We start from the raw sequence: 18,727 nt of genomic DNA, 5'->3' as shown, positions 1-18,727 counted from the left end.
CAAAAACCAAACGTTTCCAAGTGGAAACAAGAACTCATGATATTCCAGTTTATTCAAATATAAACACGTGCACGCACACACAGTAAAATATTGAATATATATTGAATCTATATCCCAAGTTTACCAAGTTTAGAGACAGCACCAACCCCAGATTATATTGGAAAACACAGATATGCTTGCTCAATGTTTTCTGTTGATATTTATTATTATTATGGCATCGTTACAGCTTCATTCTTGTACATATTGATTGTATCCAAGAATAGGTGAGCATTTGGGGGAGGATCTTCCGGCAATCTGTGATGGAGGATTGCTGAATCCCATCACTGCTGTACATTCTGGAATCAGAGGCTGAGAAGGGAGTAATCAGCCACCCTACACTCCTCAGGCTGGGGAGTGGCAGTTCATCCGCAGATTGCCCAACACCTGGCCCCAAATTCAGAAGGAAGGGGGGGCTGGGGGGCACTGGATGGAAAGCCCGGAATGTTTCTTGGCAACTCTCCAAAGTCACCACCATTTAGCAGCAAGCTTCCAGTTCTTTAGACGAAAAATTGGGTTTAAGTTTTGGACATGATCTGAACGAAGGGGGAGAAACTACTCTGCTAGTTAATTCAGCCACTGAGGTGCCAAAAAGGAATTGAATGGAAGAAGTATTAACATCTATATAGACTTGGTATGTTGGAACTGAAAGGGGACCATTTATCATGGCTCATGTTAATAAACTAAGTGGATGATTAAGCAAAACTCCAAGGTGTAAGTGGAGTAATAGAAATTGTTGATTATGTACTTATGATCTGTAACCTTTGTAATGATTGTAGGGAGCGGTTGATTCTCTATTTACTAAGAACTCTCTCAGGAAGATTTCCTGGGAAATCCCGAAGAGCTCCATTAGATTGTGTATACTTTTCATCTCTGAGCATCATAAACCAAGTCATATAAAATATCAGTAAAATACTGTACCAGCACTATTTAAAACAACTAAAATGAAATACAACAATGCAGCAGAATAGCACAATGCTGACACCACTATATAACGCTCTGAAGTGACAGACGACAAATGCCAGAACGATAGCAAGAAAACAGTGTTTCCTATTAGCCTCTGAAAGTGAACAATGTTGATTAAAACCATACTTTGGGAAAGGACTGTCTTGATTTTTAAGGGGAGGAACATTTTTAGTTAATGTGTTCTCAGTTATTTTTGCCTATGAAGCCAATGTCAATGTCATATATTCAGTAGCTCACAGGAAGCCAGTGCAGTGCGTTCAGGATTGATGTATATGAACCAGTCTAGGTGCCTCCTTTACAAACTTGGCAGCTTTACAGAAATCTCCTAATATATCTATTACACACAAATTGCCCTTCTTATAAACATTGTCGGTTATGCTTATTATGGATCTTTTACTTTGTCCATTTTACCACTTCATATTTATGAATCAGTAGATTCCTAATGCAAGGAAAGCGTGACATCTCTGTTTTCCAAAACCCATATTCTACCTGTGGAATCTTGAAATGACCTAAGACGTTTGCCATGCACCAGGAGGTATCAGAGCTGAGTCCCCCAATGACTCCTATGACATTTTTCTGGATGCCACACCTGTAGTTGGGAACAAAGTGACGTGATTTAAAGATCAGGTCCAGAGTGTTTCGGTAGGTCATCTTTGAATCATAATAGCTATCATAGATGTGGAAGCCAAGAGAGACATTGGGCAACATGCTGGGATTCTCGTTGATCTCATCAACAGCAAAGACCAAAGCCAGGATTTGCTGGTAGTACTTTGTCAACACCCTGCAAATAAAGTGAGATTTTGTTTGATGGGAAATTTAAACAGTGCACAGAATCTAGATAGGAGAGATGCACCTGCCTGCTTCCCCTTCGTGGATCACTGCCTTGCCGTGTCGAAGGGGCCTGAATAACTCAGAGAAGCTATGAACTATGCCAAGCAGGGCACCCATGATAGACAGGTCATAGTGGAGAGTTTTGACCAAACGTGATCCACCTGGAGGAGGAACCAGCTTCTCCAGTATTCCTGCCAAGAAAACTCCATGGACAAAGGCAACAGGCATATAAAAGTTATGATGCTGGAAGATGAGCCCCTCAGGTCAGAAGGCGTCCAACATGCTACTGAGGAAGAGCGGAGGACAAGTACAAATAGATTCAGAGCTGATGAAGCAGCTGGGCCAAAGCTGAAAGGACACTCTGTTGCGGATATGCCTGGAAGCGAAAGGAAAGTCCAATGCTGTAAAGAAAAATATTGCTTAGAAACCTGAAATGTAAGAACCATGAACCTGGGTAAGTTGGATGCGGTCAAAAATGAGATGGCAAGAATAAATATTGACATCCTGGGCATCAGTGAACTAAAATGGACGGGAATGGGCGAATTCAGTTCGGATGACCATCATATCTACTACTGTGGGCAAGAAACCCGTAAAAGAAATGGAGTGGCCCTCATAGTCAAGAAAAGAGTGGCGAAAGCTGTACTGGGATGCAATCTCAAAAATGATAGAATGCTCTTGATACGACTCCAAGGCAGACCTTTTAACATCACAGTAATCCAAGTTTATGCACCAACTACTGGTGCTGAAGAATCTGAAATTGACCAATTCTATGAAGACTTACAACACCTTATAGAAGTTACACCAAAGAAGGATGTTCTTCTCATTATAGGGGATTGGAATGCTAAAGTAGGGAGTCAAGAGATAAAAGGAACAACTGGCAAGTTTGGCCTTGGAGATCAAAACGAAGCAGGGCAAAGGCTAATAGCATTCTGTCAAGAGAACAAGCTGGTCATCACAAACACGCTTTTCCAACAACACAAGAGACGACTGTACACATGGACATCACCAGATGGGCAGCATCGAAATCAGATTGATTATATTCTCTGCAGCCAAAGATGGAGAAGCTCTATACAGTCAGCAAAAACAAGACCTGGAGCTGACTGTGGCTCAGATCATCAGCTTCTTATAGCAAAATTCAAGCTTAAACTGCAGAAAGTAGGAAAAACCACTGGGCCGGTAAGATACAATCTAAGTCAAATCCCTTTTGAATACACAGTGGAAGCGAGGAACAGGTTTAAGGATTTGGTGGACAGAGTGCCTGAAGAACTATGGATGGAGGCTCGTAACATTGTACAGGAGGCAGCAACGAAAACCATCCCAATGAAAAGGAAATGCATGAAAGCAAAGTGGCTGTCCAACAAGGCCTTACAAATAGCGGAGGAGAGAAGGCAAGCAAAATGCGAGGGAGATATTGAAAGATACAGGAAATTGAATGCAGATTTCCAAAGAATAGCAAGGAGAGACAAGAAGGCCTTCTTAAACGAGCAATGCAAACAAATAGAGGAAAACAACAGAATGGGAAGAACCAGAGATCTGTTCAAGAAAATTGGAGATATGAAAGGAACATTTCGTACAAAGATTACCATAATAAAGGACAAAAGTGGTAAGGACCTAACAGAAGCAGAAGACATCAAGAAGACGTGGCAAGAATACACAGAGGAATTATACCAGAAAGATATGGATGGCTCGTACACCCCAGGTAGTGTGGTTGCTGACCTTGAGCCAGACATCCTGGAAAGTGAAGTCAAATGGGCCTTAGAAAGCACTGCAAATAACAAGGCCAGTGGAAGTGATGGTATTCCAGCTGAACTATTTAAAATTTTAAAAGATGATGCTGTTAAGGTGCTACACTCAATATGCCAGCAAATTTGGAAAACTCAGCAGTGGCCAGAAGATTGGAGAAGATCAGTCTACATCCCAATCCCAAAGAAGGGCAGTGCCAAAGAATGCTCCAACTACCACACAATTGCACTCATTTCACACGCTAGCAAGGTTATGCTTAAAATTCTACAAGGAAGGCTCAAGCAGTATGTGGATTGAGAACTCCCAGAAGTGCAAGCTGGATTTCGAAGGGGCAGAGGAACCAGAGACCAAATTGCAAACATGCGCTGGATTATGGAGAAAGCTAGAGAGTTCCAGAAAGACATCTACTTCTGCTTCATTGACTATGCAAAAGCCTTTGACTGTGTCGACCACAGCAAACTATGGCAAGTTCTTAAAGAAATGGGAGTGCCTGATCACCTCATCTGTCTCCTGAGAAATCTCTATGTGGGACAAGAAGCTACAGTTAGAACTGGATATGGAACAACTGATTGGTTCAAAATTGGGAAAGGAGTACGACAGGGTTGTATATTGTTTCCCTGCTTATTTAACTTATATGCAGAATTCATCATGTGAAAGGCTGGGCTGGATGAATCCCTAGCCGGAATTAAGATTGCCGGAAGAAATATCAACAACCTCAGATATGCAGATGACACAACCTTGATGGCGGAAAGTGAGGAGGAATTAAAGAACCTTTTAATGAGAGTGAAAGAGGAGAGCTTAACATCAAAAAAAGGAAGATCATGGCAACTGGTCCCATCACCTCCTGGCAAATAGAAGGGGAAGAAATGGAGGCAGTGGGAGATTTTACTTTCTTGGGCTCCATGATCACTGCAGATGGTGACAGCAGCCACGAAATTAAAAGACGCCTGCTTCTTGGGAGAAAAGCAATGACAAACCTAGACAGCATCTTAAAAACTAGAGACATCACCTTGCCAACAAAGGTCTGTATAGTAAAAGCTATGGTTTCCCCAGTAGTGATGTATGGAAGTGAAAGCTGGACCATAAAGAAGGTTGATCGCCGAAGAATTGATGCTTTTGAATTATGGTGCTGGAAGAGACTCTTGAGAGTCCCATGGGTGGCAAGAAGATCAAACCTCTCCATTCTTAAGGAAATCAGCCCTGAGTGCTCACTGGAAGGACAGATTGTGAAGCTGAGGCTCCAATACTTTGGCCACCTCATGAGAAGAGAAGACTCCCTGGAAAAGACCCTGATGTTATGAAAGATGGAGGGCACAAGGAGAAGGGGACGACAGAGGACGAGATGGTTGGATAGTGTTCGCAAAGCTACCAGCATGAGTTTGACCAAACTGCGGGAGGTAGTGGAGGACAGAGGTGCCTGGCGTGCTCTGGTCCATGGGGTCACGAAAAGTCGGACACGACTAAACAATAACACCTGCCTGCTTATACAGAGAGGATGAAGCCAGCAAAATTTATTTACTTATTCGGGCAATCTAAGAATACCGTGTAATTTTAAAAGCTGTTGCATATTTCTTTATATCTTCAGCAACCCGTGTTTGTTTTTGTCACCTTGAAAATTTGGGTATCATCAAAAAAGTTAAGTACCATACTACTTGGCTATATGCTTTTCCTATTTTTTATGCCATCTGTTTTCTCATTCTCCTACTCTCTTTTCTATCTCTCTTACCACAATTAGATTCAAAAGAGCTTATTGTTCATTGACAGTTTGCACATAGCCTATATGTACAGAGATTTCTAATAAAATCTCTCCATACATTTAAAAAATAAAGTTCTAAAGCTATCTTCCTCCCCAATCAATCAAAGTTATTTTCTGTCCGATATAGCATATAAGGAATAATTAAAATAATATTAATTAATGATTACTTACAGTGGGGCCTCAATGAAGTCCTGGGAAGGGTGTTTCTTGAAGCATAATTTGGGGACTATGTAAACAATATGAGATGCCATTGCACCAATGACCAGGTCACCTGGCTCATACCACTCGTGTGGAACATGAACAGGATTATTTGTTGCGCATTTAGCACTTTGTCCTTGGGACACTATATTGGGGAGCAGCAGAAGCAGCAGGAGCAACATCCTGATGGCAAATACACTTGTCTGCATGGACTCCCCTGCTTCTCTCAACAGTCTTATTCCTCTCCTCCACCTGATCTGAACAAGACAAATTGGGTGGCAGCTGACTCTGACAATTTGGTACTTTAAGGGACATGTATCTACCTTATTGTTAGCTTGAACATGGTCACAACAGAATGCCTTGGATGCCAAATAAGATGCAGTGGTTGATATGAAAGAGGGAAACTGATAACTGATAAGTAACAGAGGCCAGCCTTGTTGTCTATGCAGCACAGAGGAACTTATAATCATTTCAGGCTTGCTTGTTCATTCTTTTTTTTCACTGTGACACCTGGAGGTTCAGTCAGGTGGATTGATTATTGTAATTTGCGTAATGATACGGGAGAGAATCACTTGTGCATTGTTTTTGGATTCTATGGCGCATCAGCAGCAGGGGAACCTCCAAAATATTACTATTATTATATTTATAATACATATTTTTATTGCTTTACCAATATTGTCCCAATAGCGACCACATTATAAGAATACCAATTTTATTTAATTAATGCAATTATGAATGCCTATTATTCAAATGTCAAATTATATAATTTAATTAAACTGGCCCCCATGCATGCTGGATTTGATAGCTTCTTTCTTCATTATTTCTGTGTTCCGCTATGTTAATAATTTCCATTGCATTCCATGCACATATAATAATCTCTTATATAACAGCTGCAGTCTTGTGATTTCTGTTTGTGTTGGTATATTAGGTAATTTCTAAAGTTTGAAGTGAGGAACTCTAAGTGTAATCCTTTTTCTTTCCTCCGTGTGACAATTTCCCCTCATGATGTTTTCCCGTCCATATATGGTGCTGTATCTTTCATACCTGCAACTGTTGATGGTTCCCATCATGCCCTGGGAAAAGCGGTTATCCCACAGTTTCTAAAAGTCACTGCATCGCTTTGTCCTGTGATTCGGTTTCCAGTAAAAAAGCAGTGTTCACCATTTTTTTCCAGCCTAGGAGGAACGCTCTGAATCCGGACTGCAGATAGTGAATCCAAAAGCATCTATTGCCGCAGCTGGTAGACAAGAAGCTGGATCTGTCAATGTAATTATATTTGTAACATCACAAAATCATAGGCAAGGAATGAACCTACAAGGTCAGCAGGATGTCTAGACTTGACCTGGCCCCATCCTTTCCCCACTTCATAATTTGTTAGTACTGGGGTATCCTTCACTCTCCCACCTATGTAACACTGATAAGACATAGTTTGACATCACATTAATTGAATGGTGGCAGCAATTCGGCATAGCATCCTTGTCTTATCAAGAAGTGGGGGCACTGGATTACAGCATCAATAGACCAATGGGATATCAGATCCACACAAGGCATGATGTAGAACAGCAACAACTTGGAAAAGATAGATGTGCCAAGCTTGGCGCCTCAGTTACTGCTCACGCCATGTGTCTGCTCTCACTTTAATATAATGCCCCCACCTCACCGAACAACCTTTTACCCGAAAGCTTAAAAACAAAACCTAACTATCCTAGAATATCCTGGGGCGGTTCTTTGTGATGGGAATAACCAAGAAGTTGAAGCAGGTGTTCTTTACATAAACAATAAAGATTTATTTTTAAAACAAGGTAGTATAATATAAGTGGAGAAACTTAAGTTACTTCAATAATAATATGCTAGTTCACTTTAATTCGCTTTCAGAGGTTTCGGCTTTATAGTTCAGTTCCTTTCTAAGGCGGTACTTTCCTTCAGTTACCCACCCCTTTAACAAATCCATCTCCTGAGGTACTTTCAGTAATAGTCTTAAGGGCTCACCCCCCACCATCCTTCACTGGGTTTTGGGCTTCTCTTTTTAACTCAGAAGGGTATCTCCTCTTCAGATTAGTTGGAGACCTAAGTAGACTCATCTCTTTCAGCTCCTCCTTCTCTTGCCTCACACCCAGTCTCCCAGCAAGATTTGGTCCTTTTACTCCTGCAGGACACTGGAGTGGATGTTTTATTCCAGAACCAACTCACTCTCCTCAACACTCTCTATATTTCAACCTGACTCCTATCCTATCTCCCTACCTAACTCCCAACCTCTCCAGCCTCCCTCCTCAACCACCTCAACTCAACTCCCCTCTTAACCACACTCTAACTCCATCTCCCTCAAAATCAGCTCCTTTTAAACTCTCCCTGGAACCACAGCCAATCAGAGGCTGCCGTTCTTTAACCTTTTGCTGGCAGGAGAAAAAAGTAAAAAGAAATACTTGGGACCAATGTTTCTGTCACAACAGAAACAACATTTCACAAGGACTGGAAGAAACACCACGGACAGAATAAATGCCACACACAGGAAGAGCAAGGATATAGTTTGAGTGTCTCATTTGTAGTTTGAAACCTAAGTAGACTCATCTCTTTCAGTTCCTCCTTTTCCTGTCTTACCCTCAGTCTCCCAGCAAGATTCGATCCTATTACCCCTGCAGGACACTACACTCAGTGCTTCACTGTACACTCGGAGTGGATGTTTTATTCCAGAACCAACTCTCCCTCCTCCACACTCCTATCCTATCTCCCTATCTCCCAACCTCTCCAGCCTCCCTCCTCAACCACCTCAACTCAGCTCCCCTCTTAACCACACTCTAACGCCATCTCCCTTGAAGTGTGTTCCTTTCAAACTCTCCCTCCTGGAACCACAGCCAATCAGAGGCTGCTGATCTTTAAGCATTTGCTGGCAGGAGAAAAAAGTAAAAAGAAATACTTGTGGAACCAACATTTCCATCACAATAGGCACAACATTTTACAAGGATTGGAAGAGACACCACAGACAGAATAATTTCCACACACAGGAAGAACAAGGATATAGTTTGAGTGCCTCATTTGTAGTTCTATAAATCATTTAATGTGTCAACACAAATAGAAGTTATTAATATTGCAGTTGTTGTATAAGGGATTATTATTTTGACTGGAATATAATAGAAATTGATAAGATTTTGGAATGCAGAAATAAAGGAAATCATCTAGCATGTGGGGGGGGCACCTAAATTATCTGATTCGGTATTTGAGTGATTAGTATTTGTATTACAATTTGGTATTGTTTTAAAGAGGCTATGATTGAATGGTAATTTAAAATTAATAAAATTATTATAACAGAAATAGCATAACTAGACTTTAGAATCAACTTTAGAAACAACACATCTGTATTCTCTGAAGCCATTTGGCTTATTTGAGATATTCTCTGCCACCACTCTTTCAAACAGGTTAGAAGTATAATTCAGAAAAAAAGCCTTGTCCTATTAGTGTTAGCAATATCCAATATGTTTTCCTCCAGATATGGTTGCATATCTCTGCTACTTTTCCTTGTTAAAACTATTTTAAAAACAAGGGAAATGGCTGTTTTAAACTTCTCCTTTTTCTATTCATCAGCTGCTTTGTGGGTGAGAGATAAAGAATGTAGAGCCCTCAACTATTTCACAGTGTTTTTTGTTTCTGGTACCCTCTGTGGTCTTCAAGATGAATTTGCAGATTACACGAAGTAATTGATAAGAGACATTTTATTAACATTCCTTTATGTACAACATTCATCAACTGAACGTAACCATTTCTAAATTAAAAGGCTGAGAGTTTTGCTATTAAGATTCCATTTGCTTTAAGTATACAGTAATACATGACAGGGATGTAAAGAGTGTTAGGGGAGGGGTAGTAACTCTAGTGGGAAACAAGTCGTGCTCCTTCTGGGGGCAGTTTGTCTACCTCTGATCCGCACCCTGCACTCAGTTCTCACCTGGGGCTCTTAGAAGTTGTCAGCATTCAACAACAGCCACACCCCACCCCAGAAAATACAACTGGCTCCCTAAACCAGGTGAGGGCAGCCAATGGGCCTCGAATCCTCAGTGAGTTGGGGAATTTCTCTGCATGCAAAGACAGGATCAGACTGAGTTATGGATGAAAGCAATAGCAGGTCCAATGCTCAAAAAGATGGCTACTGCAGGAGCTGTAGAGGGAAATGAGGGGCAGATGGATCTTGTAAACCTAGGAAGGGAGCCCACCTAGGTGAAGGAATCTTTGAACATAAACCTCCACTGCTTTACAGCATTACTCATTTGTGAAAAAGGCTTTGGGAGTAGAACCTGAGGAAAAATCTGCACCCATTGCCTTTCGGACCTCTTTGGCAGACAAAACAGTTAAGGAGCAAACTCTACAAAGATCCAGAGCAGGGACTCGGAAAGTGATACCAGCCTCCAAGTCCATGTATTCTCAGACCCAACAGAACCACAAATCCCACTGTCATTTATACCTTTCTTTGGGTTAGCTGCTCTTTGTTGTTCAGGTCTGGCCTCAGCACAATTATGTAGCATTTAGGGGTGAAAATGCAAGCCAGTAACCCAGCACCAGAAGCAAAGATGGAGAAGATCTCCACAGCCACCATGTATTTTCCTCTGGTGCTCAGGTAAGTTGGAATGAAGGAGAGCCAAACACTGCAGAAGACCAGCATGCTGAAGGTGATGAACTTGGCTTCGTTGAAAGTGTCAGGCAACTTCCTGGCTAGGAAGGCCACCGTGAAGCTGATAGTGGCCAGGAAGCCCATGTAGCCCAAAACACAATAGAACATGGAGACTGACCCTTCATTACAAAGAAATATGATTTCTTCAGGCATTGAGTGCATGTCCACATCTGGGAATGGGGGAGAGGTTGCCAGCCAGAGGACACAGATTCCTACTTGAACAATGGAGCAGGAAAAGACAATGGAATAAGCCAGTTCTTTGCCTACCCATTTCCTCATATTGGATCCTGGTTTGGTAGCCATGAAAGCCAAAACCACCAGTATGGTTTTGGCTAAGATGCTGGAGAGGGCCACAGAGAAGACAATGCCAAAAGCAGTTTGTCGGAGAAGGCAAGTCACCATATTAGGTTTTCCGAGAAACAACAAAGAAGAGAGGAAACACAAGAGGAGGGAGATAAGGAGACCATAGGTGAGGCTTCGGTTGTTGGCTTTGACTATGGTTGTGTTGCGATGCTTAATGAAGACGCCGAGCACCAGAATTGTGATCAGAGAGAATAGAAGCACAGAGCCTGTTGAAACAATGGCCAAGGTTTCATCGAAGGCTAGGAAGTTTGGAATCTTAGGAATGCATAGATCCTGGCCGCTGTTTGGATACTGATCTGCTGGGCAACTGACACATGTTTCTGTGTCTGAAAATACACAAACAAAGCATGACAATTTGAAGTAACCAAAAGTATTCTTAAGAATTTCACATCACTAGTCCATTTAGCATAGTGTTTTCTACGTCAGAATGTATGAGCTTCAAGACCAAATGCTTTTGTACTAGGTGTATCAAAAATAAAACTTGTGTATCAATTCTGGAATTTTCTACATGGGTAACGTCTTTTTTTTCTTTATTGTCTCCCTGCTTTTTCTTAGAGCCACATAAACAGTACAACAAAATGAGAAATAAATTACATCTGAAATCTTTGGATCTCAGAAAAGTGAGTTTAATAAGACTTTCACTCTATTGTCAAACAACCTCATTCTTAGAGGAGAAAACACCACTTCTATTCCACCCTAATTTTGAAGAAGTTGGAAGTAAAATATATTAGCTTCCACTTAAAAAAGAAATCTTCAAGATGTTTTAAAGATTAAAATATATTGATGTTATCTATAAACAATGAGATGAACACATCTGTTAATTTAAGCCTTCTCTCCTGCAGCAGTTTAATGTCAACAAAATTCCCAGGAGCCCAGGGGTTCTGCAGTATCTTAAGATGTCATCTCTAACCTTTCTCATTTGAAATCATTCCTTCTGGACATGGATCACAATCATAGCAGCAAAACTTCTCCCCCTCCTTCTTTTTCTTCCCGTAACCAGGATGGCAGTTGGCATTACATAGAGAAAGTGGTGGCACCTATCCAAAGAGATAGGAAGAGTTTAATATTAAGATATTGTTTTGGGGAATTTTTCAAATATCCAATTTCAGGTGATTAAACAGGAGTTCACACGGTGTTCCTTTTGTGGTGGCTCAAGGAATTTAAGGTAACCCATTATAGTAGTTCTGCTCCCACCTGCAGGGTCACTACAAGCAAATTATCCCATGACTTTTGGGTTCTGGTGTCCTGTTAGGCCCCATTCTGCCTCCTATGGTATTTATCATCTATATGAAACTCTTAGGAATAATATGATTACTATTATTCTTATTCTTATAGGAATAATAAGATCTGGCACATGGCATCATCTGTATGCTGATGATATGCAGTTCTACCTTTCCATTTCATTAGAATGAAAGGAGGTACTGAAGTTATTTGACAGGTGTCTGGAGTGAGTCATGGATGGGATGGAGGCTGAATCCTTATCACAGAGAAGGGCTTTGGGTGGGTGGTTCCTACGCCTGCCTTGTTCTGTGAGGGGTTGCATTCCCTTTGAAGCAAGAGATCTGGGAGCACTCCCTGATTCTTACTAATCACTAGAGTCTGAAGTATTTTTGAGTGCTAGCTAGGAGTCCTCCACCCACCTTAGACCTATTCACCAGCTACAACCACTCCTAGGTGTATATATCCTGAACTTTCTTCATACAAAATCAAGAAAAGTATGATGTTCATTCTCAACCCATATACTGATACAGCCAGCTTAGTATTTAATCTAATGCCACTAACTGGAGAACTGCTTCATTGATTTCATAAACAAGAATGGTGGATGATGCTGGACTCCCTGATAGCCATTGCTCCTTCTTAGTGGGAGATGCCTTCTGCGCATGTTGGTATTGTGGCTCATTTGTTTTTGAACTGATAGACCTTACAGCGTTTCTTAAAGGACAATATTTTCTCCTGGATGGCTTATTGACATACAATAAACAAAAAGGGAATGTCAGTATCACATGTAATGTAATACTATGTACAGTGGTGCCTCGCAAGACAAAATTAATTCGTTCCGCAAGTCTCTTCGTCTTGCGGTTTTTTCGTCTTGCGATGCACGGTTTCCCATAGGAATGCATTGAAAATCAATTAATGCGTTCCTAGGGAAACCGCCTTCAGACCAGGTCCGGGGACAGTCTGTCCCCGGACCTCTTCTGAAGGCTGGGGGGGGGGGGACAAGGGCTTTTCTTCCCACCCCCAGCATTTTAAAAAACCCTGGGACAGCGGAGGACTTCTCCGCTGTCCGGGGCGATCTTAAAATGCTGGCGGGCGGCATTTTAAAATCGCCCCGGACAGCGGAGGACTTCTCCGCTGTCCGGGGCGATTTAAAAGCCCCTGGGAAGGCAGGCAGGGGGGACAAAGACTTTTGCCCCCTGCCCGCCTTCAGAAGGTGTTCCCGCCCCCCGCCCCGCTTCGGAACAGCGTTCCGAAGTGGGGCGGCTGGGGCAGGTCTTCCCGCCCCCCCTCCCCGCTTCGGAACAGCGTTCCGAAGTGGGGCAGCTGGGGCAGGTCTTCCCGCCCCCCCTCCCCGCTTCGGAACAGCATTCCGAAGTGGGGCGGCTGGGGCAGGTGTCCCCGCCCCCCCTTCCCGCTTCGGAACAGCGTTCCGAAGTGGGGCGGCTGGGGCAGGTGATCCCGCCCCCCCTCCCCGCTTCGGAACAGTGTTCCGAAGTGGGGCGGCTGGGGCAGGTGATCCCGCCCCCCCTTCGGAACAGCGTTTTAAAATGCTGGGGGTCGGGAGCGAAGCGCTGCCGACCCCAGCATTTTAAAATCTCCCCGTGTCCCGGGAAGGTTTTAAAATGCTGGGGGTCGGGAGCGAAGCGTTCGCTGCCGACCCCAGCATTTTAAAATCTCCAAGGGACAGCAGAGAAGTCTCTGTCCCGAGGAGATTTTAAAATGCTGGGGGTCGGGAGGGAAGCGCTGCCGACCCCCAGCATTTTAAAACCTCCCCTGGACACGGGGAGATTTTAAAATGCTGGGGGTCGGGAGGGAAGCGCTGCCGACCCCCAGCATTTTAAAACCTCCCCTGGACACGGGGAGATTTTAAAATGCTGGGGGTCGGGAGGGAAGCGCTGCCGACCCCCAGCATTTTAAAACCTCCCCTGGACACGGGGAGATTTTAAAATGCTGGGGGTCGGCAGCGCTTCCCTCCCGACCCCCAGCATTTTAAAATCTCCTCGGGACAGAGACTTCTCTGCTGTCCCTTGGAGATTTTAAAATGCTGGGGGTCGGCAGCGAACGCTTCGCTCCCGCCCGCCAGCACTTTAAGATCGTCCGGGGCAGGCGGGGGGAAGGCAGGCGGGGGGGAGCAAAGACTTTTGCCCCCCGCCGGCCTTCAGAAGAGGTCCTCTTCTGAAGGCCGGCTGTGGGCGAAAGTCTTTGCTCCCGACCGCCAGCATTTCCCTATGGGCTTTCGTCTTGCGATGCAAGCCCATAGGGAAATTCGTCTTGCGAAGCGCCTCCAAAACAGAAAACCCTTTCGTCTTGCGGGTTTTCCGTCTTGCGAGGCATTCGTCTTGCGGGGTACCACTGTACAAAGAAAAGTGCCAATAGCGAAATTGAAGGCCAACAAGCACAGCTTCAGAGGCTGAAGGTGCAAACATACAGAAAAAGCCACTCTCTCAAAAAGGGAATCTTTCCATTAAAGCACTATCCATCTAGATATGAAAACTATATATGAAAAAAAAGCTATACTAAATAATAAATTTCAAAATTATTAATGCATGAAATGCTTTTGTTACATCCCATTCTGTGGAAAACCAGGGGCTGTGCCATTTTTTTCTATACCTGAGTGAAGGCTCTGTGCCATTTGATTTGGTCCTCCTTAACGGTGAGCTCTTTGCCAGGAGGGGCCTGAGGATCCAGCCTTCCCACTTTGACTCTGATGTATGAACTATTTGGGAATGTGACCAAGTTTGTAATATCAAGGCCAGCTGCTAACTCTCCATATTCATTTAATGTGATTTCATCCCCAGCACTGTTGTTGAATGAGATTCTCTGCAGGAATGAGTGGAGCTAAGAGGAAGAGCATAAAAAGTTCTATAAAACATTTGAATAGTCTGATTAAGATTGTTGAATAGCTTTCCTAGACGGAATGAATTCCTTTTCCTCTAGAAGTTGAACACTTCAGTCCACAATGGAGAGGAGGAGGGAGAAAAGCAGGGTCTAGAGACAGTGATCACACAGTTGCTAGCCTCTTCTGGGGACCTACCAGTGAGTATAGGTTTGGCTTCAGGGTGCCAGAACCCCCTGGCAGTCGGTAGACAGGGAAAGATGGGGTCTTCCAGGACATGCCCAAGCAGTGGCAGCCCCCCCCCCAAATGAGGATCCAGTGCCTGGTGTGGGGGTTCTGTTTGTGCTCCCTCAGAATTATGTAAATTGGCCACGGGCCCCTGGCCTCCATCTTTACACCACTGGGTAACTGGACAGGTAAGAGAGACAGAGAGAATCGCAGAGGGATGCGGTTGGCACAGCTTCAGTTACATGTAGTTTTTGGAAGTCTGTTGCTTGTGAAAGCCTGTGTCATCTAAAGTCTGTTTAGTATCATTACAGGAAATATTCTAATTCCCATCTCTGATAAAAATTTCTATAGGTTTATTTTTTAATTTCTTAAGTTTTATTCTTTTATTTCTTTACTGATAAGTAAATGCCTACTCACATAATGTACCAATGCAGTGAATGCTTTGTAACAGAGATCAATACCTGCCAAGGATATGCATACTGAGGAGAGAGTTTTCCCTTAGCACCTCTTCTGTTGCGGATGGCTCCAGCCAAGTGCATGCTATTTAAGGCATGTGCCAAAGCATAGACAGCATTATAAACACTGTAGCTGTGGCCAGTCATGCTCATTTCAAAAAATGGTGCAGGGAGGCTCTCCAGCATCTCCTCTCCAGTACACACAGTTTTTGAGAGAGTGGAATTTGAAAGTGAACAACTGAATGCATCTTCCCAGAAATCTTGGATAAAACCATCTGTCTCTGTCCATTGAGGATATACACTCTGAAGAAAGTCTTTAAAGTTGTGAATCTCTTTGAAGTGAATTGCAAAGGAGATAGCACCATGGAGCATTCGTATATTAACATTAAATTTTTTTTGCAGGCTATATAATATGAAATCAATTTGGGTAGTTGTGATCCATACTTTTCCTTCACGTGACTTCTTTTGAGGAAATAGTAGCTGATATAACTCCATTGTGCTTAAAGCAACTGACAACCATATAATAAATCTACTTTCTCCGTATACAAGAACTGCATTGGCTCTGCTGGTTGTGAAAGTTGGTAACAAAATCTTTATGTCCACCATTTCTTGTAAGTTAGTATTATCACGTATATTGTGTTTAAATCTTTCTGTGAATGCTGAACAGATTCCATTCTTGAAAAGCATTGGCTCAATGTTCTGCAAGAAACGTTCTCCAACTTCATTAGCTGGAGTCATGAGCCCAACCCATTTCCATCTGAAATGCAGAAGTAACTGGATAATTCCCTGATACTGAAGGTCTTCATTGGGGACCATGCGGTAAAAGGAAGGGAACTTGGTTCCATAATTTATGGCTGGTTCAAATGAACCGTATGAAATCTGGCAAAAGAAAAACCAAATGCTTCCAAGTGGAAACAAGAAATCATGATATCTCAAAAACATTTGTATATAAACACGTGCACGCACACACACTATAATATTGAATATATATTGAATCTATATCCCAAGTTTACCAAGTTTAGGGACAGTACCAACCCCTGTTTATATAGGAAAAAACAGATATGCTTGCTCAATGTTTTCTGTTGATATTTATTATTATTATGGCATCATTACAGCTTCATTCTTGTACATATTGATTGTATCCAAGAATAGGGGAGCATTTGGGGGAGGAGCTTTCAGTGAGCTGTGATGGAGGATTGCTGAATTCCATCACCGCTGTACGTTCTGGAATCAGAGGCTGAGAAGGGAGTAATCAGGCTCCCTACATTCCCCAGGCTGGGGAGTGGCAGCTCATCCGCAGATCGCCCAACACCTGGCCCCAAATTCAGAAGGAAGGAGGGGCTGGGGGTGCTGGGTGGAAAGCCTGGAACCTTTCTTGGCAACGCTCCAAAGTCGCCTCCATTTAGCAGCAAGCTTCCAGTTCTTAAGATGGAAAATTGGATTCAAGTTTTGAAAATACACAAACAATGTGTGACAATTTGAAGTAACCAAAAGTATGCTTAAGAATTTCCTCATTACTAGTCCATTTAGCATAGTGTTTTCTACATCAGAATGTATAAGAGCTTCAAGTCCAAATGCTTTTGTACTAGGTGAATCAAAAATAAAACTTCACTCAGATCATGATCATGTCCCTGACCATCAGGTCCAGTCGTAACTAACTCTGGGGTTGCGGCGCTCATCTTACTTTATTGGCCAAGTGAGCCGACGTACAGCTTCCGGGTCATGTGGCCAGCATGACTAAGCTTCTTCTGGTGAACCAGAGCAGGGAACTGAAACGCCGTATACCTTGCTGTCGGAGAGGTACCTATTTATCTACTTGCACTTTGACAACCTTTCAAACTGCTAGGTTGGCAGGAGCAGGGACCGAGCAACCGGAGCTTACCCCGTCATGGGGATTCGAACCGCCGACCTTCTGATTGGCAAGTCCTAGGCTCTGTGGTTTAACCCACAGCGCTACCCGCGTCCCATGCCTCCTTTACATACCTGGCAGATTTACAGCAATATTCTATGACATCTATTAAACACAAAAGGTCCATGTTACATACATTGTTGGATATGCATATTATACCCCTTTTACTTTGTTCATTCTCCCACTCCATATTTATGAATCAGTAGATTCCTAATGCAAGGACAGCATGAAATCTCTGTTTTTCAAAATCCATATTATACCTGTGGAATCTTGAAAAGACCTAAGACGTTTGCCATGCACCAAGAGGTATCCGAGCTAAGTCCCCCTATGACTCCTATGACATTTTTCTGGATGCCACACCTGTAGTTGGGAACAAAGTGACGTGATTTAAAGATCAGGTCCAGAGTGTTTCGGTAGGTCATCTTTGAATCATAATAGCTATCATAGATGTGGAAGCCGAGAGAGACATTGGGCAACATCCTGGGATTCTCGTTGATCTCATCAACAGCAAACACCAAGGCCAGGATTTGCTGGTAAAACTTTGTCACCACCCTGCAGATGAAATAAGAGTGGGGAAATTAATCATAATCTAGGTATGAGAGACTCACCTGCCTGTCTATCGAAAGAAAGGACAAAGCCCGCAAAGTTTATTTACTTATAGTTCATTGAGAGTATGAACACAGCCTATATGCACAGAGATTTCTAATAAAATCTCTCGACACATTTAAAAAATAAAGTTCTAAAGCTATTCCCCCTAATAAATCATATCAAGAATAATTAAAATAATATTAATTAACGGTTACTTACAGTGGGGCATCAATGAAGTCCTGGGAAGGGTGTTTCTTGAAGGATAATTTGGGGACTATGTAATAAATATGAGATGCCATTGCACCAATGACCAGGTCACCTGGCTCATACCACTCGTGTGGAACATGAACAGGATGATTTGTGGTGCATTTAGTACTTTGTCCTTGGGACACTATATTGGAGAGCAGCAGAAGCAGCAGGAGCAACATCCTGATGGCAAATACCCTTGTGGGCATGGACTCCCCTGCTTCTCTCGACAGTCTTATTCCTCTCCTCCACCTGATCTGAACAAGACAAATTGGGTGGCAGCTGACTCTGCCAATTTGATACTTTAAGGGACATGTATCCACCTTATTGTTAGCTTGAACATTGTCACAACAGAATGCCTTGGAGACCAAATAAGATGCAGTGGTTTGATATGAAAAAGGGAAACTGATAACTGATAAGTAACAGAGCCCTGCCTAGTTGTCTATGGAGCACAGAGGAGCTTATAATCATTTCAGGCTTGCTTGTTGATTCTTTTTTCCCCACTGTGACATCTGGAGGTTCAGTCAGGTGGATTGATTATTGTAATTTTAGTAATGATAGGGGAGAGAATCAGTTGTGCAGTGGTTTTGGATTCTATGGCGCATCAGCAGTAGGGGAACTGCCAAAATATTACTATTATTATTTTTTAAATATATATTTTTATTGATTTACCAATTTTGTTCCAATAGCGACCTCA

At 42.8% G+C, this 18,727-nt stretch overlaps 1 protein-coding gene across 1 annotated transcript; it reads right to left on the bottom strand.

Moving 5' to 3' along the window:
* Positions 1–1,395: 1,395 nt before the first annotated feature.
* LOC114583458 (vomeronasal type-2 receptor 26-like) lies at positions 1,396–18,239 on the bottom strand. The gene is made up of 8 exons (XM_077918002.1): positions 18,004–18,239; positions 17,457–17,748; positions 15,294–16,166; positions 14,379–14,606; positions 11,461–11,587; positions 9,981–10,876; positions 5,504–5,787; positions 1,396–1,783 (listed from the first exon to the last, which is right to left on the bottom strand). Exons 1-8 carry the CDS (start codon positions 18,237–18,239, stop codon positions 1,396–1,398), a joined length of 3,324 nt encoding a protein of 1,107 aa, XP_077774128.1.
* Between the last annotated feature and the right edge of the window lie 488 nt (positions 18,240–18,727).

Source organism: Podarcis muralis, chromosome 13 (assembly GCF_964188315.1).
Source record: "Podarcis muralis chromosome 13, rPodMur119.hap1.1, whole genome shotgun sequence".
Classification (NCBI taxonomy): Eukaryota; Metazoa; Chordata; class Lepidosauria; order Squamata; family Lacertidae; genus Podarcis; species Podarcis muralis.
Note: the sequence above shows the minus strand (reverse complement) of the source record. Positions and strands in the feature narration are given on the sequence as shown.